The sequence below is a fragment of the Lynx canadensis genome, chromosome B1, assembly GCF_007474595.2.
Source record: "Lynx canadensis isolate LIC74 chromosome B1, mLynCan4.pri.v2, whole genome shotgun sequence".
Taxonomy (NCBI): domain Eukaryota; kingdom Metazoa; phylum Chordata; class Mammalia; order Carnivora; family Felidae; genus Lynx; species Lynx canadensis.
In genome coordinates this window covers 20,248,517-20,268,014 of record NC_044306.2, presented here as the reverse complement: position 1 = coordinate 20,268,014, position 19,498 = coordinate 20,248,517, and the positions used below count along the sequence as shown (strand labels likewise).

The 19,498-nt window shown below is 36.2% G+C and overlaps 1 protein-coding gene across 19 annotated transcripts in view; it reads left to right on the top strand.

Annotated features, from left to right (window-relative positions):
- PCM1 (pericentriolar material 1) overlaps positions 1–19,498 on the top strand; it is an 82,114-nt gene that overhangs the window by 45,172 nt on the left and 17,444 nt on the right. For 12 of the 19 annotated variants that reach the window (XM_030312189.1, XM_030312182.1, XM_030312179.1 and 9 more), the window contains 6 exons: positions 668–1,026; positions 8,101–8,265; positions 10,527–10,583; positions 13,359–13,531; positions 13,876–14,007; positions 18,230–18,350. In XM_030312189.1, coding sequence (XP_030168049.1) covers positions 668–1,026; positions 8,101–8,265; positions 10,527–10,583; positions 13,359–13,531; positions 13,876–14,007; positions 18,230–18,350 — 1,007 coding nt within the window. The remainder of the gene's footprint in view (positions 1–667; positions 1,027–8,100; positions 8,266–10,526; positions 10,584–13,358; positions 13,532–13,875; positions 14,008–18,229; positions 18,351–19,498) is intronic. The other 7 variants (XM_030312184.1, XM_030312193.1, XM_030312195.1 and 4 more) reach the window with 2 other exon arrangements.

The window sequence follows — 19,498 nt, the reverse complement described above, 5'->3', positions numbered from 1 at the left end:
AGCTCTTTCTCAGCTGTTCCTGCATGTGTTTTGGTTTTTCCTTGTATGTCCCATCCTTTTTTTATTTTTATTTTTATTTTTAATTTACTGATTTTGAGAGAGAGGGTACAAGTGAGCGAGGGGCAGAGAGAGAAGAGAGAATCCCATGAGGGGTGGGGAGAGAGAGAGAGAGAGAGAGAAAGAGAGAATCCCATGAGGGGCGAGGTGGGAGGAGGGGAGAGAGAGAGAGAGAAATAAAGGGGCGGGGCTCACTTGAAGGGAACTCCGGGACCTGTGCTCACCCAAAGCGGGACGGTCCATATGATGTGGGACTTGAACTCACAAACCTTGAGATCATGATCTCAGCTGAAGGCAGATGCTTAACCAATTCAGCCACCCAGGCGCCCTTTTTATTTTCCTTTCCCACTCTTTTGCTTCATGAATGCTAGATCTTTTGTCTGAAACTTTTGCCAATGAAAATGGTTTAATGAGAAGGATGTAATATTAAAGTTCAAAGTAATTTAGCACATTAGCATTCATAATACTTGCGTATTTAGTTTATTTCTGTAAAAATGTTTTTATAGCCTCTTGATGTTTTTATCTACCTAAATCTAGTAAACTGTATCTACAGTTTTCCAGTAAACATAGGAATCTGTTGTACCTATAAAAACTTATTTTCATTGATAAGGAATCAAAAACAGCCCGAAGAGGAGGTGGAAAACAGTAGGACACCATGGTTATATGACCAGGAAGGTGAAGTAGAAAAACCATTTATCAAGACTGGATTTCCAGTGCCTGTAGAGAAAACTACAAATAGTAATCGCAAAAATCAGTTAGATACCAGCCGGAGAAGACGCCAGTTTGATGAAGAGTCTTTAGAAAGCTTTAGCAGTATGCCTGATCCAGTAGATCCAACAACAGTAACTAAAACATTCAAGGCAAGAAAAGCATCTGCACAGGCCAGCCTGGCATCTAAAGATAAAACTCCCAAGTCAAAGAATAAGAAAAGGCATTCTACCCAGCTGAAAAGCAGAGTTAAAAATATTGGTAAGTATTAAAATTTGTTGAGTATCGATCAGTGTAAATGTTAACTTTATTCTGGCATGTTGACATACTTAATTTCCTTATAGCTAAATGGATAAACTATTCTAGACCTACTTGAATAAAGTAATTTTTAGTCCCTTTTACAAATTTTTTAAATAAAATTTATCAAATAGTGTTGAATGTTGTAGCTATTTTAAGACATGGTATTCTTTTTTTGTGCTTTCTAAAGCTTCTTATATTTCCTGTGTATATGGTTACTATGAGCTTTGAAGATATTGTCCGTATCTTGAAGGTTATTAAAATTGCTGACGTGCCCTACTAAAAGCTGCTGAAATGCCCAAGTTTTAATGTTTCTCTTTTTTAATAGTACATCTTATCCTACCTCCAGCACTTTCTGGTTACATCCTTGATTGATTCATTTAAAGAACTTTGGGCCTGTAACTACATTGCAGTCTTTGAATATCATAGATGAAACCACTTTTAAAACAAGTTTGCTCTTAGTCCTTTAGGAAGTTACCCTTAGTTAATAAGGTAAAACATTTACCTAGGTTTATTGAATCTTGGCCATTGAGTATCTAATTAAAGTTCTTTTTATAGTGTTAACTGTGTGCCTCTTTAAAAAAATAGATATTCTATGATTTTTTAAAAATTTTACTCAAGTCTAGCTCTAGAATCTGGAATATTAAAGGATGCTCCTTCCAGGTTTTCAGGGGATGCTTTTTGGCTGTGGCTCTGAGATGTTCTTCTGGGTTCGGGAGATAGTATTTGGTGCTTAAGAACAATGTATTGAAGGCATATAATCAGAAAAGTTTGAAAAATCACTGTGCACAGCTAACTCTTGGAAACTCACAATACATGCAAAGATACGGAGGTCCTAGGAAACCCTGTAGTAAAAATCCACTTGTAGATATTCACAGCATTCTTCTTAGCCTCTTATGGTTAATGAAACACTTGAGAACTCTGATGAAAACTATGTATGTAAGAAAGAATAGGTGCTCCTTTATTTCATTTCAGTTCATCATCTGTCCTTCATGTCCTTGCCTCCTACCGCTACTCCCATCTGAAGAGTCTGATTTGATGGCGAAGCAAGCAAATTTGAACAGGGATGATATTTTTCTCAGCACACACGTTACCATCCTTGAAAATATTTGCCCAGTTATATAGGTTTGGGAGGAGCTGATTTTATGTAGCAAATAAGTCACTGATTCAAATGAATGAAATCCAACTACTCTGCTTTCTCCAAGATGACTCTTGGTGCCACTGGAGGGTGTTTAAGTAGATAGATAATGAACTGTGGCCGTTTTTAGGGAGTGGTCCCTTGGGTGACCCAGTCAACGTTTTATTCTCTCTTACCATGCTCCCACAAAAATGCTTTTTGTCATGCAAACAAATGAAGAAACACGAACATTTATTTTCTAGCGTTTTCTCATTCAGCCGGTTAATATGAGTGTGCTAGGGCAGTGCTTCTTAAACTTTACTGTTTCTCCCTTGGGAATCTTGTTTAAAGGCAGATAGATTCTGTCTGGGTGGGGACCCAAAGATCTGCATTTCTAACAAGTTCCCATTTGTTGTCGATCTTGTTTTGTGGACTTCACTTTGAGCAGCAGGTTCTTAGGGGACTCTTAAGCCAACTAATGGCCATGTCTACCTAAGCCTAGAAATAGCTGGTATATTTCTATTTTTGAAACCCCTTTATTCTAAGGAATGATGGTTTTGTATATGCAATTCAGCTTTTTTGCTTCAAGGCAAAGGTTGACATTCTGATCTATGTGGTCTTTTCTAAGTATAAAAATACTTGCCAGAAACATACATACACGTTTGTTTGACAAGCATTCAAAACCATCTGTCAGTGAGAGCTCTACTTTAAGGCACACACACAAAAATAAAAGACTTGATAGCAGAATCTAATACATGTAGAGTCAAACTAATAGGGAGCAAAATCAAATTAGTCAGCTAAACCCTTGCTATTCAAAGTGTGAACCAGGGACAGGCAGCATCAACATCATCTTGGAGCTTATAAAAATGCGCTCTTGGGTCCAACCTTGTACCACCCGAATGAGTATACATTGTTTTTCAGTGTGCATGTTAGCAAGATTCCAGATGTTTTGTTTTGTTTTTCTAATTTTTTAAATGTTTATTTATTTTTGAGAGAGAGAGAGCGAGCGAGTGAACAGGGAGGGGTATGGAGAGAGGGAGACACAGAATCCAAAGCAGACTCCAGGCTCTGAGCTGTCATCACAGAGCCCAGTGTGGGGCCTGAACCCATGAACCATGAGATCATGACCTGAGCTGAAGTCAGATGCTTAACCGACTGATTAAAGCACCCCAAGATTCCAGATGTTTTAATGTGAATATATGTCCATTAAAGTCTGAGAAGCACTGAGCTAGACCAGTGCTCTTTTATGGGGTAGGAATGGCCATGATTTCTTAGAAAAAAGAATATTTACTTGTCTTAAATGTAGGTAGATGAAGAGAAATATTGGAAGGCATTCCAAACTAGTAACAATGAAAAAAAAAAAGTTTAGAGGCAGGATGAGGCAGGGAAAGATGAGAGGAACTGGGGAAGGAAATAGGGTATGACAAATAAATCAGCATGGTGGGACTTAAGCTGCTGTCTTGAGAGAGAGCACAGCTGGTTATACTGTCCCTGATTTACTAGACTGAACTGCTCGTGTGTTTTGCACTTATGGACAGTTTTCAGCAGTAGCATGCTAAATCTTCACTTAGCTTTGTTTGCAATGATGGTGATGTATTTTCATCTTTAGCAGGTCTTTATATGTAAAGGTACATATTACTGCATGTGAAGTAAGGTGGTACAAATTGAGTGATAGTGACAATTCTTTACACTTCCATCCTAATTCAGACTTTGAGTTGAGCATCATTTCTTGCTGTGCCAGATGTTTCTTGCCTGGCCGGATGCATCAGACCTGTAATTTGGCTACTCTCTAGCAGGTCCATTCCCTCTTTTGATATTGTTAGAAAGCAGTGGGATCCTATAGTCTAGGTCTTCCCCGTTCTTGGAAAATCAGATTGAACTGTTAATGTACTATAACTGTCCCTGAGTCTTTTCATTTTTCTTCTCTTCCCTCTCCTGTTGTTTACTGATGAAGACTGAGTTGAAATGCATGTCAAGCATTGGGAAGGGCAAGTCCTGACAGATGTGGCCAGCAAAGAAACAACCCTTTTTAGAGTCACAGAGTTCATTACTTACATAGGCATAGAAATGAGAGCATCTGGGAGTCCTAGCTCCCTGTGTTCTTTGTTCTACATGCCACAAGGGGACACAAACAGAAGAAGCCTGATGACAGTTGCAACATGAGTGGTAGGACCCGTTACTGGGGAGCCGGTGCCGTGCTGCAGCTACAGTCCACTTTATAGTCTGGCGGTGTGTCCCCAGAGCCTGAGAAAGAAAGGTCTCCTATTTCATCAGAACCCAGGAGGAGATAAAAAATACTTTCATGACAGCTTTACGAGGGGGTGGGGGGAGGCAAATAAAAAATGGCCACATAGTAGTTCCTCACAAGCCTCCCATGTTCTCATATTCTGTGCTCCAGGAGGATCATAAGGCCTTCTGTCAGGACTTAGACTCAGCTGCAGTTCAGGCCTTACCTGTGTCGCCTTTGTGGATATGTGCAAGGTCTCCAGGGTGCCATGGCTGAGCTGTGTCGCTAAAGTGGAGACACAGCTAAAAGTATGTTTTTTTTCTAGCTATGTCGCCACTCATTCTGAGTAACACAGATTGTGGGCAAGGGAAAGAGTGATGAGGTGGGTTGGGAGATCCCTTATGCTAATGAACATGTGGTGGTGGTGGTGTTCTAGCTGGCCTAGCCAGTGGAACTCTGGAGTCTCAGTAGTCTTCCTTAATTCTCCATTTTACCTTTTCCTTTTGTCAGTCGTATACCCTTATTGCTGGACCTGTTTATGTGAAGGTCAAAAATAACCAAGAGGGCTCTTTTTCCAGTAAGTTTCATGCAGAATGAATGAGAGTGGCTAGACTTCAGTCTGAGAGACCAACGAAGAAACTAGGAACCCAAATATGAAATGATAAAGTCCTAACTTGAATGATGGCCTTAAAAATAAAAAGGGAAGGTTAATTCCAGAATGGATGTTACAGAGAATAAATCGAGAGTATTTGGGGGACTTAACTTGTTATTAGCAGGGCAGCTACTGTGATCTGGAGCATGTAAGTAGCAAGGCTTTCGGCTCTCTTGTCTCATTCTGAGAATGCTGGGGGCAAAGATCAGAGCTCTGTAGTCCCGGGGAAGACTTGGTTGGAGGATGGGCTTCTGTGCACCTCCTACTATTCTTACACCCTCCTTCCTTCGAAGAATAGCAGTCTTTTGCCACTTCAGGGTACTAATGAGAAAGAGTGTCCCTGAACAAGTAGGTGCCATTGTCCCTACCTTGCCTGTGTGAGAGCATTGCCTTTGCAGCTGTGGAGACTGAGTAGAAAAGCTTCCTCTTACTGTCTTGGTGGGAGACTGACAACTTGCTGGTGAGAATGTTGCTTCACTCACTGTAGGAGTGAGGCTTCCAACTGCTATCTGCATGCCAGTGAAGCTACCTACAGTTGGGTCCAGCCTTCAGGGTAGATAGGAGTCCTGACGTCCAGTGAACGTAACAGTGCATGCAAAAGGGACCAGCAGCTAGAGAGAAGCCACAGAAGCTGAACACTAGATAGAACAGGTAAAATGCAGTAAAAACAGTTATTGAAGGAAATACACACTTGAACAAAATCCTAAAAACACTTAAGTGTATTAAACTAATAACAAATTCTATAGAACTAGAAAAAATGGTTTTCACATATAATGTTTAGATTATTCAAAAAAGAGGGTAACTGCTATTAAGTCCCAAATTATTGGCCTAGAAAATTGAGGGGACAAACCATAAGACTCTTAAATAGAACAAACTCTGGGTTGCTGGAGGGGTGTTGGGTGGGGGGGGATGGGCTAAATGGGCAAGGGTCATTAAGGACTGCACTTGTTGGGATGAGCATTGGGTGTTAATATGTAAGTGGTGCATCACTGAATTCTACTCTTGAATTTAGTAGAAATGCAGCTAACTGTTGTCCAGCTGGGAGGCAAGGGAGGAAGTTATCCACATACCCCTATGTATATTCTGATAAAATTCCTTAATCCCAAGGAAAAAGTAAACATCTTCTAAGCTTCCAGACTGGAAGAACAAGTTCTGTATGATAAAAAAGAACCAAACTGACATCAGACAACACAAGAAGTAGAAAAAAGTGAAATAATGCCCATACACAGACAGAAGAGTACTGCAGCTCGGGAGTCCTGTATTCAAACTGGTCACGATGAAAAGAAGATACTGGTGTGTCCTATCTGCCGAAAACAACAGGAACAACATATGAATCAGATCAGACACCTTTAATATAGGGAAAGGTGAAAAGGAGAGGTAACAGTTCAGTAAAGAAAACAGATCAATCTCAGTTACTAATGTAAATTGAAAAGTGAAATATTAGCAAATTTAATCTGCCATGAATCAAAACAAATATTAGACTGTTGTCAGTAGGGTTTATTACAGAAATGTAATCATGATTCATTATCAGGAAATCTGTCAACATAATTTTGATATCAACAAATTGAAGGACAGAAGTCATATAATCATAGTGGTAGATTAGATAAACTTTAAAGTCATTCCTAGTAAAAATTTTTAAGTAAAATGCACCTAAGAAGACAGATATTTAATATTTGATATAATGAAGGCTGTTAGCTAATGCCAATCACAACATTGTAAATGAAAATACTCCAAAGATAATCTGTATCAAAATTAGAAATTAAACAAGGGTTCCCTCTCCACCATCATAATTGTCTAGTATTGTTTGGAAAGCATTATCACAAAAAAGTTAAATAATTAAATAAATAAATGGAAACATTTTATATTTTTCTGAGAGAGCCCAAGAGACACTGGAAAATAGGTACTAAAGTTAACAACATAAATTAGTAGAGTAGCTGGTTACAAAATAAGTGTGCAAGTATTTTTAGCTGTTGTAGTAACAGAAGAATGGAAGTTGGGGGGAAATACTCTTCCCGTGGTAGTATCCAAAGTTATAGGGGGGTAAATCCTTAGGGATAAGTTTAACAAGGAAAGTACTACATCTATAAAAATGTAAATATTTTTGAAGAACATGAAATAAGATGGAACAAACATAACTTTTTAGAAGAGAATGTGTAAAATTATTAAATATCAGTTCTCCTCAAGTTAAGAAATGCTTTTAATGTGATTCCATTTTGAATCCTCATGGACTGTGGACTGTTTTTGAAATTAGAAAAAAAAATGTCAGCACTTGTATGGAAGGACAAATGTCTAACAATAGCCAAGAAAAGAAGAGAAGCTAGGTAGGACTTGCCTTACCAGATATTTAAGCATTCTGTGAAACTTCGGTGGCTAAAAGAATGAAAATGGCATTGGAATACGTATGCCATTTAAATAATGCTCAGAAGTAGAACTTAATAAATAGGGACATTTAATATATTGACCAAGGTTGCATTTTACTTCATTGGGAAGAGGGTAGATATAGCCAAGTATCCATGTGGAACAAAATAAAGTTGAAGTCCTATCTTGTGCCATATAGCAAGGAAAATTTAGTAGGATATATAGATAACCTATGGTGGGTAAGACCTTTTAAATCAAGTCCTGTTACACACGAGTTATATATAATAAGAAGGCACACATATTTGACAAGTGCCCATTACTCTTCTCTCTCTTACGGACATTTTATGTAGACTGGATAGGATTCTTTCTTGTATTTCCTAACACTGAAAAATTGTTAACTTGTAGTCTAGTAGGGAATTTGGGTCACATAAGGCCTGCCATATAGTTTGAGTTGGGATGTACTCATTAAATACCAAAGGACAATGAAGTGTTAGAATATATTATTGTTACCAATGCTTCCAAAGGTTATTGCAAGACATTGTTTTACTATTTTGTATGTCTATTTATACCAGGCCTTCATATATTCTAAATTGGGTTACGTGTACTATTTCACTATGGAAATCAATTTCCCTTTCAGTTTGAGTTAGTTGCAACTGATAACAGTTGTCACTTTTTTTACTCAAGGGTATGAAAGTGCCAGTATGTCTAGCACATGTGAACCTTGCAAAAGTAGGAACAGACATTCAGCCCAGACTGAAGAGCCTGTTCAAGCAAAAGTATTCAGCAGAAAGAATCATGAGCAGCTGGAAAAAATAATAAAATATAGTAGGTCTACAGAAATATCTTCAGGTATGTTCTTTTTTGGTTTGCTTTAATCTAAGGACTTCTTCATCTTAGAGTTGAAAAGTGGTCTGTTGGAATTTTCTGTCATGTGGAAGGTGTTGTATAAGTAGGGTAGATATATTTTTGATATCAAGAGATGTAAACTGGAAATATTTTTATTGTGATACTAGCTTTCGACATTTTGATAAAATTCTAAACAAAAAGTATAGTTGACATTAATTTGGAACCGATTTGAAATTCTGAAAATCTTCTCTGAATAATAATTCGATATAAAATCATATCATTCCTTGCTTAAAATCTTTGGCTTTACCATACTTAATGGGAAAGTCCACATGCTTTAATGTAACATCTGTCCAGCGGAGATTTGGCTCTTTCTTGCATCTCTAGACTCTTCTCTGCCCACCCTCTGCCTTGAACTTGTCTCTTCTTTCCAAGGCACTGACCTGAAGTTTGCCCATAGTTATCATGCCATTTCTCACCTCAGGAAGTGTCTTTTCTGCCTGAGTCCTTTTTGCTCTTTGTAAGCCTTTTTCTTTACTGGAGTCTTAAATAAAATGTTAATTCTGCATAATTTCTCTGAAATTGTATCCAGATCTAAGCTCAGATATGTTTCCCTTTCTCCTTTTTCGTTTCTGTTGTAGCCTGTGTAAATCTCTTCTGTTGCCTGTATCACATTTTATAGTAATTACCTGTTTAAGTGTCTGTCACCTTTTTGAGTCCCTTGGCAGCAGGTAATACCTTTCATATTTGTACCTTCAGTGTTTCCATGATACTGGACACATGGTAGGCACTTAGTGTTGATTGAATGAATGGAGGAATGAATGAATGAATGGAGTTGTATGTGTTTGTCACTGTTTTACATTAAGTACTGGTACTTTCCCAATTTATAAAGAACAAGTACATCTCAAAGAAAAATGAAGAGGGAGGCAGTAAATATAGACTCTTCTCAGGTGTCAGTAGGACCCTTGGTGAAAAACTAGAGTAGCAGCTACCATTTGTATTATGCTTTACTATTTACAAATTAAATTACTCATCTCATTTGAGCCTCATAATGCTGTGAATTGGTTTTATTTCCATTTGCAGTTGAGGAAACATGGTCAGAGAGACCTGTTTTTTTCCCAGTGTCATAAAGAGCTGGTAACATAAACTGGTACAGTTTTTCTGGAAAGCTTCAAAAGTCACGCCCTTAACTCCGTAATTGTACTTCTCTATGCTAAGGGGAAAAAAAAGTGAAAACAATACTGGTAGTTAGTGTTGTCTGAACGGTATGATTCCAACTATGTTAACAAAAATATCAATGAAAAAAGACTGGAAGAAAATCCATCAAAATGTTAATAGAGATTTTATCATTTTGAAACTTTTCTGTATTTTCTAAACTTTTCATAATGAGTATTTATTGCTTTTGTAATCAGAAAAGAAACATCACATTTGTTTGTGTTTTGAACTGATTGACTTCCTCAAGGTCCTGTTGCTAGGAGATTGCATAGTGGAAGTTTCAGTCCTGGTCTTCTGCTAAGTCTAGGATCCTTTTGGCAAAACTATCAATTCTACTGACACGACCCCAGCATTTTACCAAAATTTTGTAACTTTTATCCCCTTTCACTGCCTTTATCAAATAGTGGTATCTTCAAAGAGTAAACGAGTGGAGGTTGGGGAAGGGCATTAAATTGAAAGACTTAATTGGACTATTAAGTTACCTAAATAATGGATATTTGGTCATAGTTCTTCAGACCTTATTACTGTTAGAAAAATATAAGGATTGAATTTTGGTGCACTAAAAAATGCTTGAATTGTGTAAATATACACTGTGTGTATTTGCATATTCATGCTCTGAAAACACTTTGTTTTAGTCACTACCCTGAAATTCTTTATAGCATGTGCTAGTGCTTTTTGATAACATGATTACTAGAGTGTAGCACATAGGACTGCTGATATTTAATTGTCCCGTCCTCTCCCTAAGGAGTTGGGGGAGTTTCATCTTGATGTGTATGCTTCTGAGAGTGAATGGCAGAAGTGTATTATGATAGTCGTCATCAGTCACATTGTTTATATATAAGTTTATAGCAAATCTTCTTGTATTTTCCCTAATAAGATTATTTTAAAACAAAGTAATAAAAACCTTATCTTGTGATAACATTTCAGTTCAGGCAAACAATTTTAAAGAAATTTGCTTTTTTTTTTTATTATTCACTTACTCATATTATAGACCCTGTCTTTACTATTCATACACATTTTATGTTCATCCTTATGTCTGCCCTTTCCTACAGCACATGCTAGGAGAGTGCTACAGCAGTCTAACAGAAATGCATGCAATGAAGCGCCAGGTAACAATCTGCTTAGTTTTGGTGTCCAGTTTGTGTTAATTTTTTTCCATTAGTCCTAAATATCCTTAGTTTTATTGCTCTGATTATTTTTAGATTTAGCTTAGTGTATATATGTCATTTGCCTTGTAAAAGTGAAAGAGACTTCATAAAATTCTGAAGGCTTTCATTTATAATTCTTTACTTGGGTGATAAAATGAGCTGCCTTTCTGGTTTTCATTTTCATTTACTGTATAGAACATAGCCAACACATTCATAAGGGTAATAGAAAATCTTTTTACAATTTAGTGTTTTATTTGAAGTTATTTATTTTGTATTTCTTAAGTGCTTAAAAGCATTAATATTTTTTGAAACAAGAATACCGTTATTTTTTCCTAGCTTTGATTTACAGTGTTTAAGTATTACGTGTGACTTCTGCTGTACCTGCTTATTTTTCGTCACTAGTCAACATCTGTATTTAAAAATGAGCCAATACACCATTAAACAAAAACAATGACATGCAAAGACCTTGATAAATAAAAAGGCATGGAAAATTACAAACATTCCAAAGTGCTGTTTTGATCTTTATCGTATATATTTTAAATATGGTTCTGTGTGATTTAGAATTATAAATATTCTTTAATGGTTCCCTACACTATACATAAGTGAAAAATAAAAGTCTGTTGTGAATCTGTAGGAGAATCTAAAGAAAAAACAAGGATCTAGCACAGACTAAGCTTGACTTATATCTGTGATACTTCCTAAAGAACTATGAAAATAAGATGGAATCAGAGAAACTTGATTGAGATCAAGGATTTTCTAGCTTAAACAAATGCATTTTAGTTCAGGAGGAGAAACTGGCAAAAATTTTCTACCTCTGTTGCAGGGCCAGAGTCGGGAGAGGGGGGTGGAGCATGTGTTCAGCATAATTCATTATTTGTGAATAATTTAATCTTTAGTGATATATAATTTAGAATGAAAATTTTATCACCTACAGAGGTATGACAGATGTCATTGAACATGCTTTGTTTGTATATCTTTGAAATGATAAACATTTTCTAAATTAACTGGCCAACTGTAGTACATAAATTGGAAGTTTGTGTATTAAAATCTGTTTTCTTATCTGGATTTTTCCTTTAGAGATTCTTACAGAGACTTAAAATAAATATCACATGTGGACATTTTAAAACTAGTAAAAGAACATTGGTATTTTATTATTTTATTTTATTTTAATTTTATACTTAAAAATGTCTGAGGGATAGGGAAGTTGTGTATTCATTATTATTATTTTATACTTGTAGAAATTGAAACCTGAAGATGTTAAGGTTTAAGACATAAGTTGGTAGGAGGTTTTCTCATTAGGCCTCATTTGCTTTGCATATTCTTATCCTCTCTTGCAAAAAGTGAATTAAATCTTTATGATCTTTGCGTGTTTATTTAAAACCACAGTATATCAAAACACTCAATACTTTAAATTCTCTGTTTTAGAATCTTGTCACTGATATTTGTGGAACTTGAATATTTAACTACCCATGTTTCTACTACTGCTCTAGAAAGGGTACTGAGTTTGATAGCTAGAAGAGCTAGAGACTTTAAAAAAAAAATTTTTTTTAATGTTTATTTATTTTTTGAGAGAGACAGAGACAGAATGCAAGTGGGTTGGGGCAGAGAGTGAGGGGGACACAGAATCCAAAGCAGGCTCCAGGCTCTGAGCTGTTGGCACAGAGCCTGACGCGGGGCTCAAACCCATGAGCTGTGAGATCATGACCTGAGCCAAAGTCGGACACTCAACCCACTGAGCCACCAAGGCACCCTGAGGCTTTTTTTAAATAGAGAACTGAAAATGGGAACAGTTTAAAAAAAAATTTTTTTTTAAGTTTATTTATTTTGAGAGAGAAAGTGGGCAGGGGAGGGGCAGTGAGAGAGGGAGAGGTGAATCCATGCCGACAGTGTGGAGCCTGACATGGGGCTCAAACTCCTGAACTGCGAGATCATGACCTGAGCAGAAACCAAAAGCTTAACTAGCTTGAGCCATCCAGGCACCAGAGGAACAGTTGTTAATTTGCACTCTTAAAAATAAAAGTATGACTGTATTCCTTTAAGGGCAATAATTCTGTGTTACCAACAAATACATATAGCAGAATTGTTGCTAAATAATAGAGTGATGCCTAGATTCTGTGTAACTGAAAACTTGAAATGGGTCATACCTGGTCCAGCTTAGGCTGAGTGTGTCAGTAAGACATTAGCAAAATTGACCTATATTGTGTTGCAGTTACAAATTCAATTTTCCATCAGTATAGAATGGTAGGTGAGATTTGAGAACTGATAGACCTAACTAGATAGACCTTAAAATAGTAGTTTTTATTGGCAGCATTTAGTTTATTCTAAACCATAACTAAATAAATTTCCTTTTCTGTAACGCAGTTCGTATTAGCAAAAAAAAAAAAATAATAATCTGTTTATTTCATTCGAGTGCTGAAAGATTTCCATTGATTATTCCTATGAAATGTGTAAAATTATCCAGATCATTTTTTTTGAGAAATAAGTACAGTCTGAATAATGCTAGGTAATACTATCCATACATTTAAGTATTTTTCTAATATATATCTTGATAATTTTGAGATTATCTTTATCTTGGTAGTTTTTAAGATTCTTTTTCTACTTTAAAAGCCCTGAAATAGAATTGAATATGTTCTGATTTTTAAGTAATTTAAATCTGAGAGTACTGATACAACCCAGTAGAAATGGTCAGGAATGTATTTCATCACTATTAACTTCCTGATCTTTTATATCTTCCAGAAACTGGGAGTGATTTTTCCATGTTTGAAGCTTTGCGGGATACCATTTATTCTGAAGTAGCTACATTAATTTCTCAAAATGAATCTCGTCCACATTTTCTTATTGAACTCTTCCATGAGCTTCAGCTACTTAATACAGACTATTTGAGACAGAGGGCTTTATATGCATTGCAGGTATGTGGTACCTAACATTCTTTTTCCTATCCTGTCTGGTACTGCTCTTCATGATTATATCTGGTTGCTTTCTTAGACTGAAGTACATCTTCTTCCATATGTATAATGATCCATTTTTCATGTGTTGTCTTACCATTTTATTTAAAGCTTCTTGCATGGCTTAAATAGCTTTTCTAAAAGTCTTTCTGAGCAATTTTTTAGTGTTTTGTCTTTAATGTTATTTCTTCCTCGTAATTAACAGGTGAGGAGAATTGTATTTGTTATTCTATCTGCTTCTGCTTTTAAATTTGTGAAAAAAAAAATTAAATGTTTTACATAAGTAACTATTTTATTTCCTTATTTAGGACATAGTATCCAGACATATTTCTGAGAACCATGAAAAAGAAGGGGAAAATGTAAAGTCAGTGAATTCTGGTACTTGGATAGCCTCAAACTCAGAACTTACCCCCAGTGAAAGCCTTGCTACCACTGATGATGTAAGCTGATCATGATTAATGTAGACATAATTTCAGTATGCAGTAAACAAAAGTTAAATAAGTTGTTATAAATTGTGCAGATACCTGATAATTGCATCTTTAGCTTTCTTAAAAAGCTGAGTAAAACACATCATTTTGAGGTGAGGTATACAACTCAATTAAAATATGCCAGCAGTTAAATCCCCAAAATTATCTATAAATGATACGTTATAAGGTTTAAAATAGCTGTGTTTATATCTCTGGTGCCCAACATAGGAATTGATTGATAACAGATATTTAGTAAAATGTCTTGTGTTTATTCAAGACATTCAGTAAACCAGACTGCAGTCAGATCACAGAGCCCTTAAGTACATAAATACAAGATAAATCAGGTCTTTGGGTCGGAAGAGAGAAGCCTGGACAAAAAAAAAAATTATCCAGGGAAAAAAGCTAACGTACTCAAGTTATTGAAGAAAATTTTGAATAAAGTAAAAGCAACTGGGAAAAGGAAAAGAATGGTGAGGAAAATGGTGTATTTTCAGTAAACGGTGTTCTTCAAGTAGGCCCTACCTAGCATAGAAGTGATTGAATGAGTGAATGGCAAACCACTAGGATAGTGAGGAGATGATGTGTTAGGGGTTTGGAAATCACCTAAAAGGTTTGGACCCTGATGCTGTTATAATAGGTAATATGTGGTCCTGGGATAGCAAATACATTTCTTTTTTCTCAGTTCTAGTATTTGGAAATTCACGGATAAGAGTGCCATAACTGAACAGCAAGTATCTGCTATAGAGAGTCAGAAGCAGTATTGCTGTGTTTCTGCCCATTGTTGATATTTTAACATTGTAAGTTCTTTTGAAAAGATAGTATTTTCTCAAAAGATTTCTTGTTTTTTCTTCACATGTACTAATTTCCTTACAACTATTGAGGACATTTTCTGAATTTTTGCTCTTTAACTTACATTCATGTTTGAAACAGTACTTTCCCAAGTCATCTTTTCTGCTTAAAACCTTAGGCTCCAACTCCTATACCTCTCTGAACACAAACTTGTACATGGTTTTAATTACTTAACAGTGTCAAATACATAATGTAAGTAATTGTTACTTGGGATTGCTGTTATAACTACTTGGAAATCGTGTACTCTTTTTTTGTGGAAAATGAAGAGTGGTCCAGCTGTATACAAAAGTAGGAGATAATGCAGTTACATTAAAGTTTATTAGCTACTGAAATAACTTGCTGAGAGCATGAATGATGTCTCTGTCTCCTGTACCTCCCATTGCCTCCCTTTTTATCCAGATTTCATATACATGGTATTACTTCGTTATTTTAAAATGTTTGAGCACATTGGTCTTTACCGTCAGTAGCAAGTTGAAAACTGAGCTACAGTTTATGATAAAGTTAATTTAACCTGACAAGATTTTAAAGTTAAATAAAATTTAAAGATATGTGCTTCCTGAGTAAGTGTCTTAGTTCAGGCTGGTACAACAAAGTACTGTAGACTGGGTGGCTTAAACAATAGACATTTATTTCTCACAGTTCTGTAGCCTGGGAATTCCAAGATCATGGAGCCAGCAAATTTGGTACTCAGTGAGGGCCCTCTTCCTGGCTTGCAGATGACCACCTTTTCCACGTGTCCACATGTGGCTCCGATGTCTCTTTTCTTGTACGGGCACTGATGCCGCCATGGGGGCTTCGCCCTCATTACTTCATCTGAGCCTTGATTACCTCCCAAAGGTCCACCTCCTAATACTTTGAGAGTTAAGGCCTCAGCATACGGATTTGGGGGGTCAACACAGAGATTCAACCCATAACCATATTGATTTGGCACAAAGAACTGTACTTAGTATTACTTTTTTTTTTTTTCAACGTTTTTTTTTTTTTTTGTTTTTTTTTTTTATTTTTGGGACAGAGAGAGACAGAGCGTGAACGGGGGAGGGGCAGAGAGAGAGGGAGACACAGAATCGGAAACAGGCTCCAGGCTCCGAGCCATCAGCCCAGAGCCTGACGCGGGGCTCGAACTCACGGACCGAGAGATCGTGACCTGGCTGAAGTCGGACGCTTAACCGACTGCGCCACCCAGGCGCCCCAATATTACTTTTAAATAACTGAATTGTTCTTTAATTTTTCATTCAAAACTTCATTTCATCATTAATGTTATTAACATCCACACTTTGTTAACGCTATTTAGTCAGTAGCAGCACAACATCCAGTGTTCCAACCCACAGATCTAGAGCAGTGCTGTCCAGTGGAACTTCGTACACTGATGGAAATGTTTTATATGTGCATTGTCTAATATGGTAGCTATTAGCCACATGGGGCTATCGAGCACTTGAAATGTGGGTAACAGGACTGAGGAACTGAATTTTAATATAAATAGCCACATGGCTAGTGGTTTCCATATTGGACAGATACAGACTCTCATTCTCCAAGTTTCTAAGCCAAGGTCTTTTGAGCTTCATTTATGGAGCTTGTATAGACATATTTCAGAGTATGTAAGAGTTTTCATGCCCAGGAAAGAGAGAAGTAAAAGTAGGTATCTGGGAATTATAAGTCAAAAGAGAGTTGAAGAATTGAAGTTTAGGAAGAGGAAGAAACACCTTGTATCTTCTATTCCAGGTGCCATAAAATGGCAAAAGCACTTCTACCTTCCAATCTTAATTGAAGGAGCAACAAAATGACTCCATTTCCTGAATCATATTCTGTAATGCCTGAATTTCCTATAATCAGAGACAGAGGTTTCATTTCATAACTTAAGAGAAAAATTTTAAAGATTAATAGGAGAGAGAACACAATTGTGAAGTGGGTTTTAGACTCTCCTTAATCACAGTATACACAAAAATTATTTTGAAATTAAATCCTGAGAAGGCCAAAACTATAAGACTTCTAAAAGAAAATCTTCATGATTGAACATAAGCAAAGATTTCTTAGGGTGCACAAAGCATTAACTGTAAAGGAAAAATTTATAAACATCATAAAAATAAAATCATTCTGCCTTTCAAAAGACACCATTAGGAGAAAATAATTTAAGTACATATATCTGACAATGACTATATAAATAATCCAGACTCTATAAAGAACTTTTACAATTCCCTTGTAAAACCCAACAGCTCGGTAAAATATGGGCAAGATTTGAACAGGCACTGCGTGAAGGAGGATCTGTAAATGGCCAATGTCCATGTTAAAACCACATGAGGTGTTACCTCACATGCACTAGAAAGGCTGAAATTAAAAAGGTTGACAATGAGAAGTGTTGGTGTGAATATAGAGCAGTTGGAACTTTCACACTGCTTATGGGATTGTAAAATTGTGCAAACACTTGGAAGGCAGTTTGGCGGTTTCTTATAACCCTAAACACAAACATGGCATGCAACCAAACAGTTTTTCTTCTTAGGTATTCATCCAAGAGAAATGAAAACGTATGTCCACAAAAATACTTGTATTCTTATGGTGATAGCATCGTTAGTCAGGATAGCCTCAAATTTATCAGCAGATAAATGGATATACAAAAGATGGTATATCCTTACGCTGGAATACTGTTCAGCCATTAAGAAATAATGAACTTCTGAAACATATGACATCATGGATTAATTTCAGAAACATATGGAGCAAAAGAAAAGCCAGACACTGTAGAGTGTATATTGAATGGTTCCATTTATATGTCAAGTTCTAGAACAAGCGAAACTAATTTGGTGATAGAAATCATACCAGTGGAGTGTAGTGGAGACTGACTGCAGAGGGGACAAAGGAACTTTTTGAGCTGGTGGAAATGATCTTTATCTTTAGGGAAAGTGGTTACATAAGGTTATTTTTAGAACTCATCCAACTGTACACTTAACGAGTACTTTGTTGTATGTAAATTATATTTCAATAAAGTGCATTTAAAGTGAATGATGCTGTCATGTTTTTCTTCTGGTAAAACCATATAAAGTCAAGTCCTAGGTATTGTTAGGGTTTAGAGATGGGAGAATTTCCCTGAGGGTGTAGAAATCATTTGAAGTGTTTAAATTTTCCAAGTTAAAATTAGTAGCTGGCTCTGTGAATTTTTATCTACTCAAGGACATATGTTCTGCAAGGTTACTTAATATTTTAATGTTCTCTGTGTTCAACCTTTAATAACTTTAGTTATATCACAATTTTAAGTATATAGTTTTATGCCAACACTTAATTTCGTTGTTAAATTTTGGATATCATAAAACTTTTAAAGAAATATTAGTGATTTTTGTTTTTTTAAACTATAACTTAGGAAACTTTTGAGAAGAACTTTGAGAGAGAAACACATAAAATAAGTGAGCAAAATGATGCTGATAATGCTAGCGTCATGTCTGTATCTTCAAATTTTGAGCCATTTGCAACAGATGATCTAGGTAAGCAGAATTTTTTATAATCTTAGAACATGACTTTAATACAGTCTTTGAATTACATTAAGAACCAGAGTTCCAAAAAGGCAAGATGTGGTAGAAAGACCATGGTTAAAAGTCTGTCCATCAGTCTAAAGTCAAGAGTCTCCTGTTAATTCCTTAGCCTTTGGCAAATCATCTGATCATCTGACTGCATATCCTAAAGAAATGGGAGTCTTAACCTACCTTGCTATATGGTCTTGTGAAAAATACATACAACTTTCTAGCATGTGTAATAGGAGTTCAGGAAATGTTAATTTCCTTCCCTTCAGGGAAACGTTATCCTTTAAGGTTTCCTAGTTAATAAATGAGAAAAATTGAGAGTTATCAGGGCCTCATCCAGTCACATTTTCAATAAAAATGTTAACTTCATAATTTGAGATAAGAACTTTCTTAGCATGAATAGTCTTTAGTGAGAAACCCAGGTAACTCAAAATGTGCATGACACATTGCATTTTTTTTTTTCATCATTAGTAAAGCAAGCATAGACGGTTGTTGTAGAACTCAAAGGTAAGAAGAAAATCTGGAGTCTTAGACTTGGAAAGGAGACTAGAGAAAAGAAAAATGTATAGGTACCTGATTGTTTCCCTTTCAAGAGATAACAGAGATTCAGTCATTTCAGACCTCCGGGGCATTTAGCTGATAAAATAAGGTGCTATTATTCTAGTGTTTTTTTCACATGAAGAGAAAAGATTTAGGTGATTCCAAAGGTCTCCTACAAAGCAAAGGGCCAGCCCTTGCCTTATTAGATGTGCACCTTTTACCAAAGCAGTAAGTCTTCCTTGCCTTATTTTGACTATCAAGGACTCTAAGCCTAGCTCCCTTCTGAGTAAATACCTGTCAAGTCTGAACTGAAGTCCCAATATAGAGAAAAATCTCTGTGTGGCCAGGCTTTCCCCTTCAGGTCATTCCCCCTTTCTGAGTTACCAAGTGTTTTGTTTCATTTATTAATTTTTTTCTTACAGTCCTTCACCACTAGCTTTGTCTGAAGTAGACAAAGGAAAACTGGGAAATCTTTTTCTCAGGCCTTTTCCTGACCTTATTTGCTTGTGTTCAGTTGGATCATTTTCATCAGGATTTGAGTGACATTTGGGATGTATTTTCTTTGTACTGTT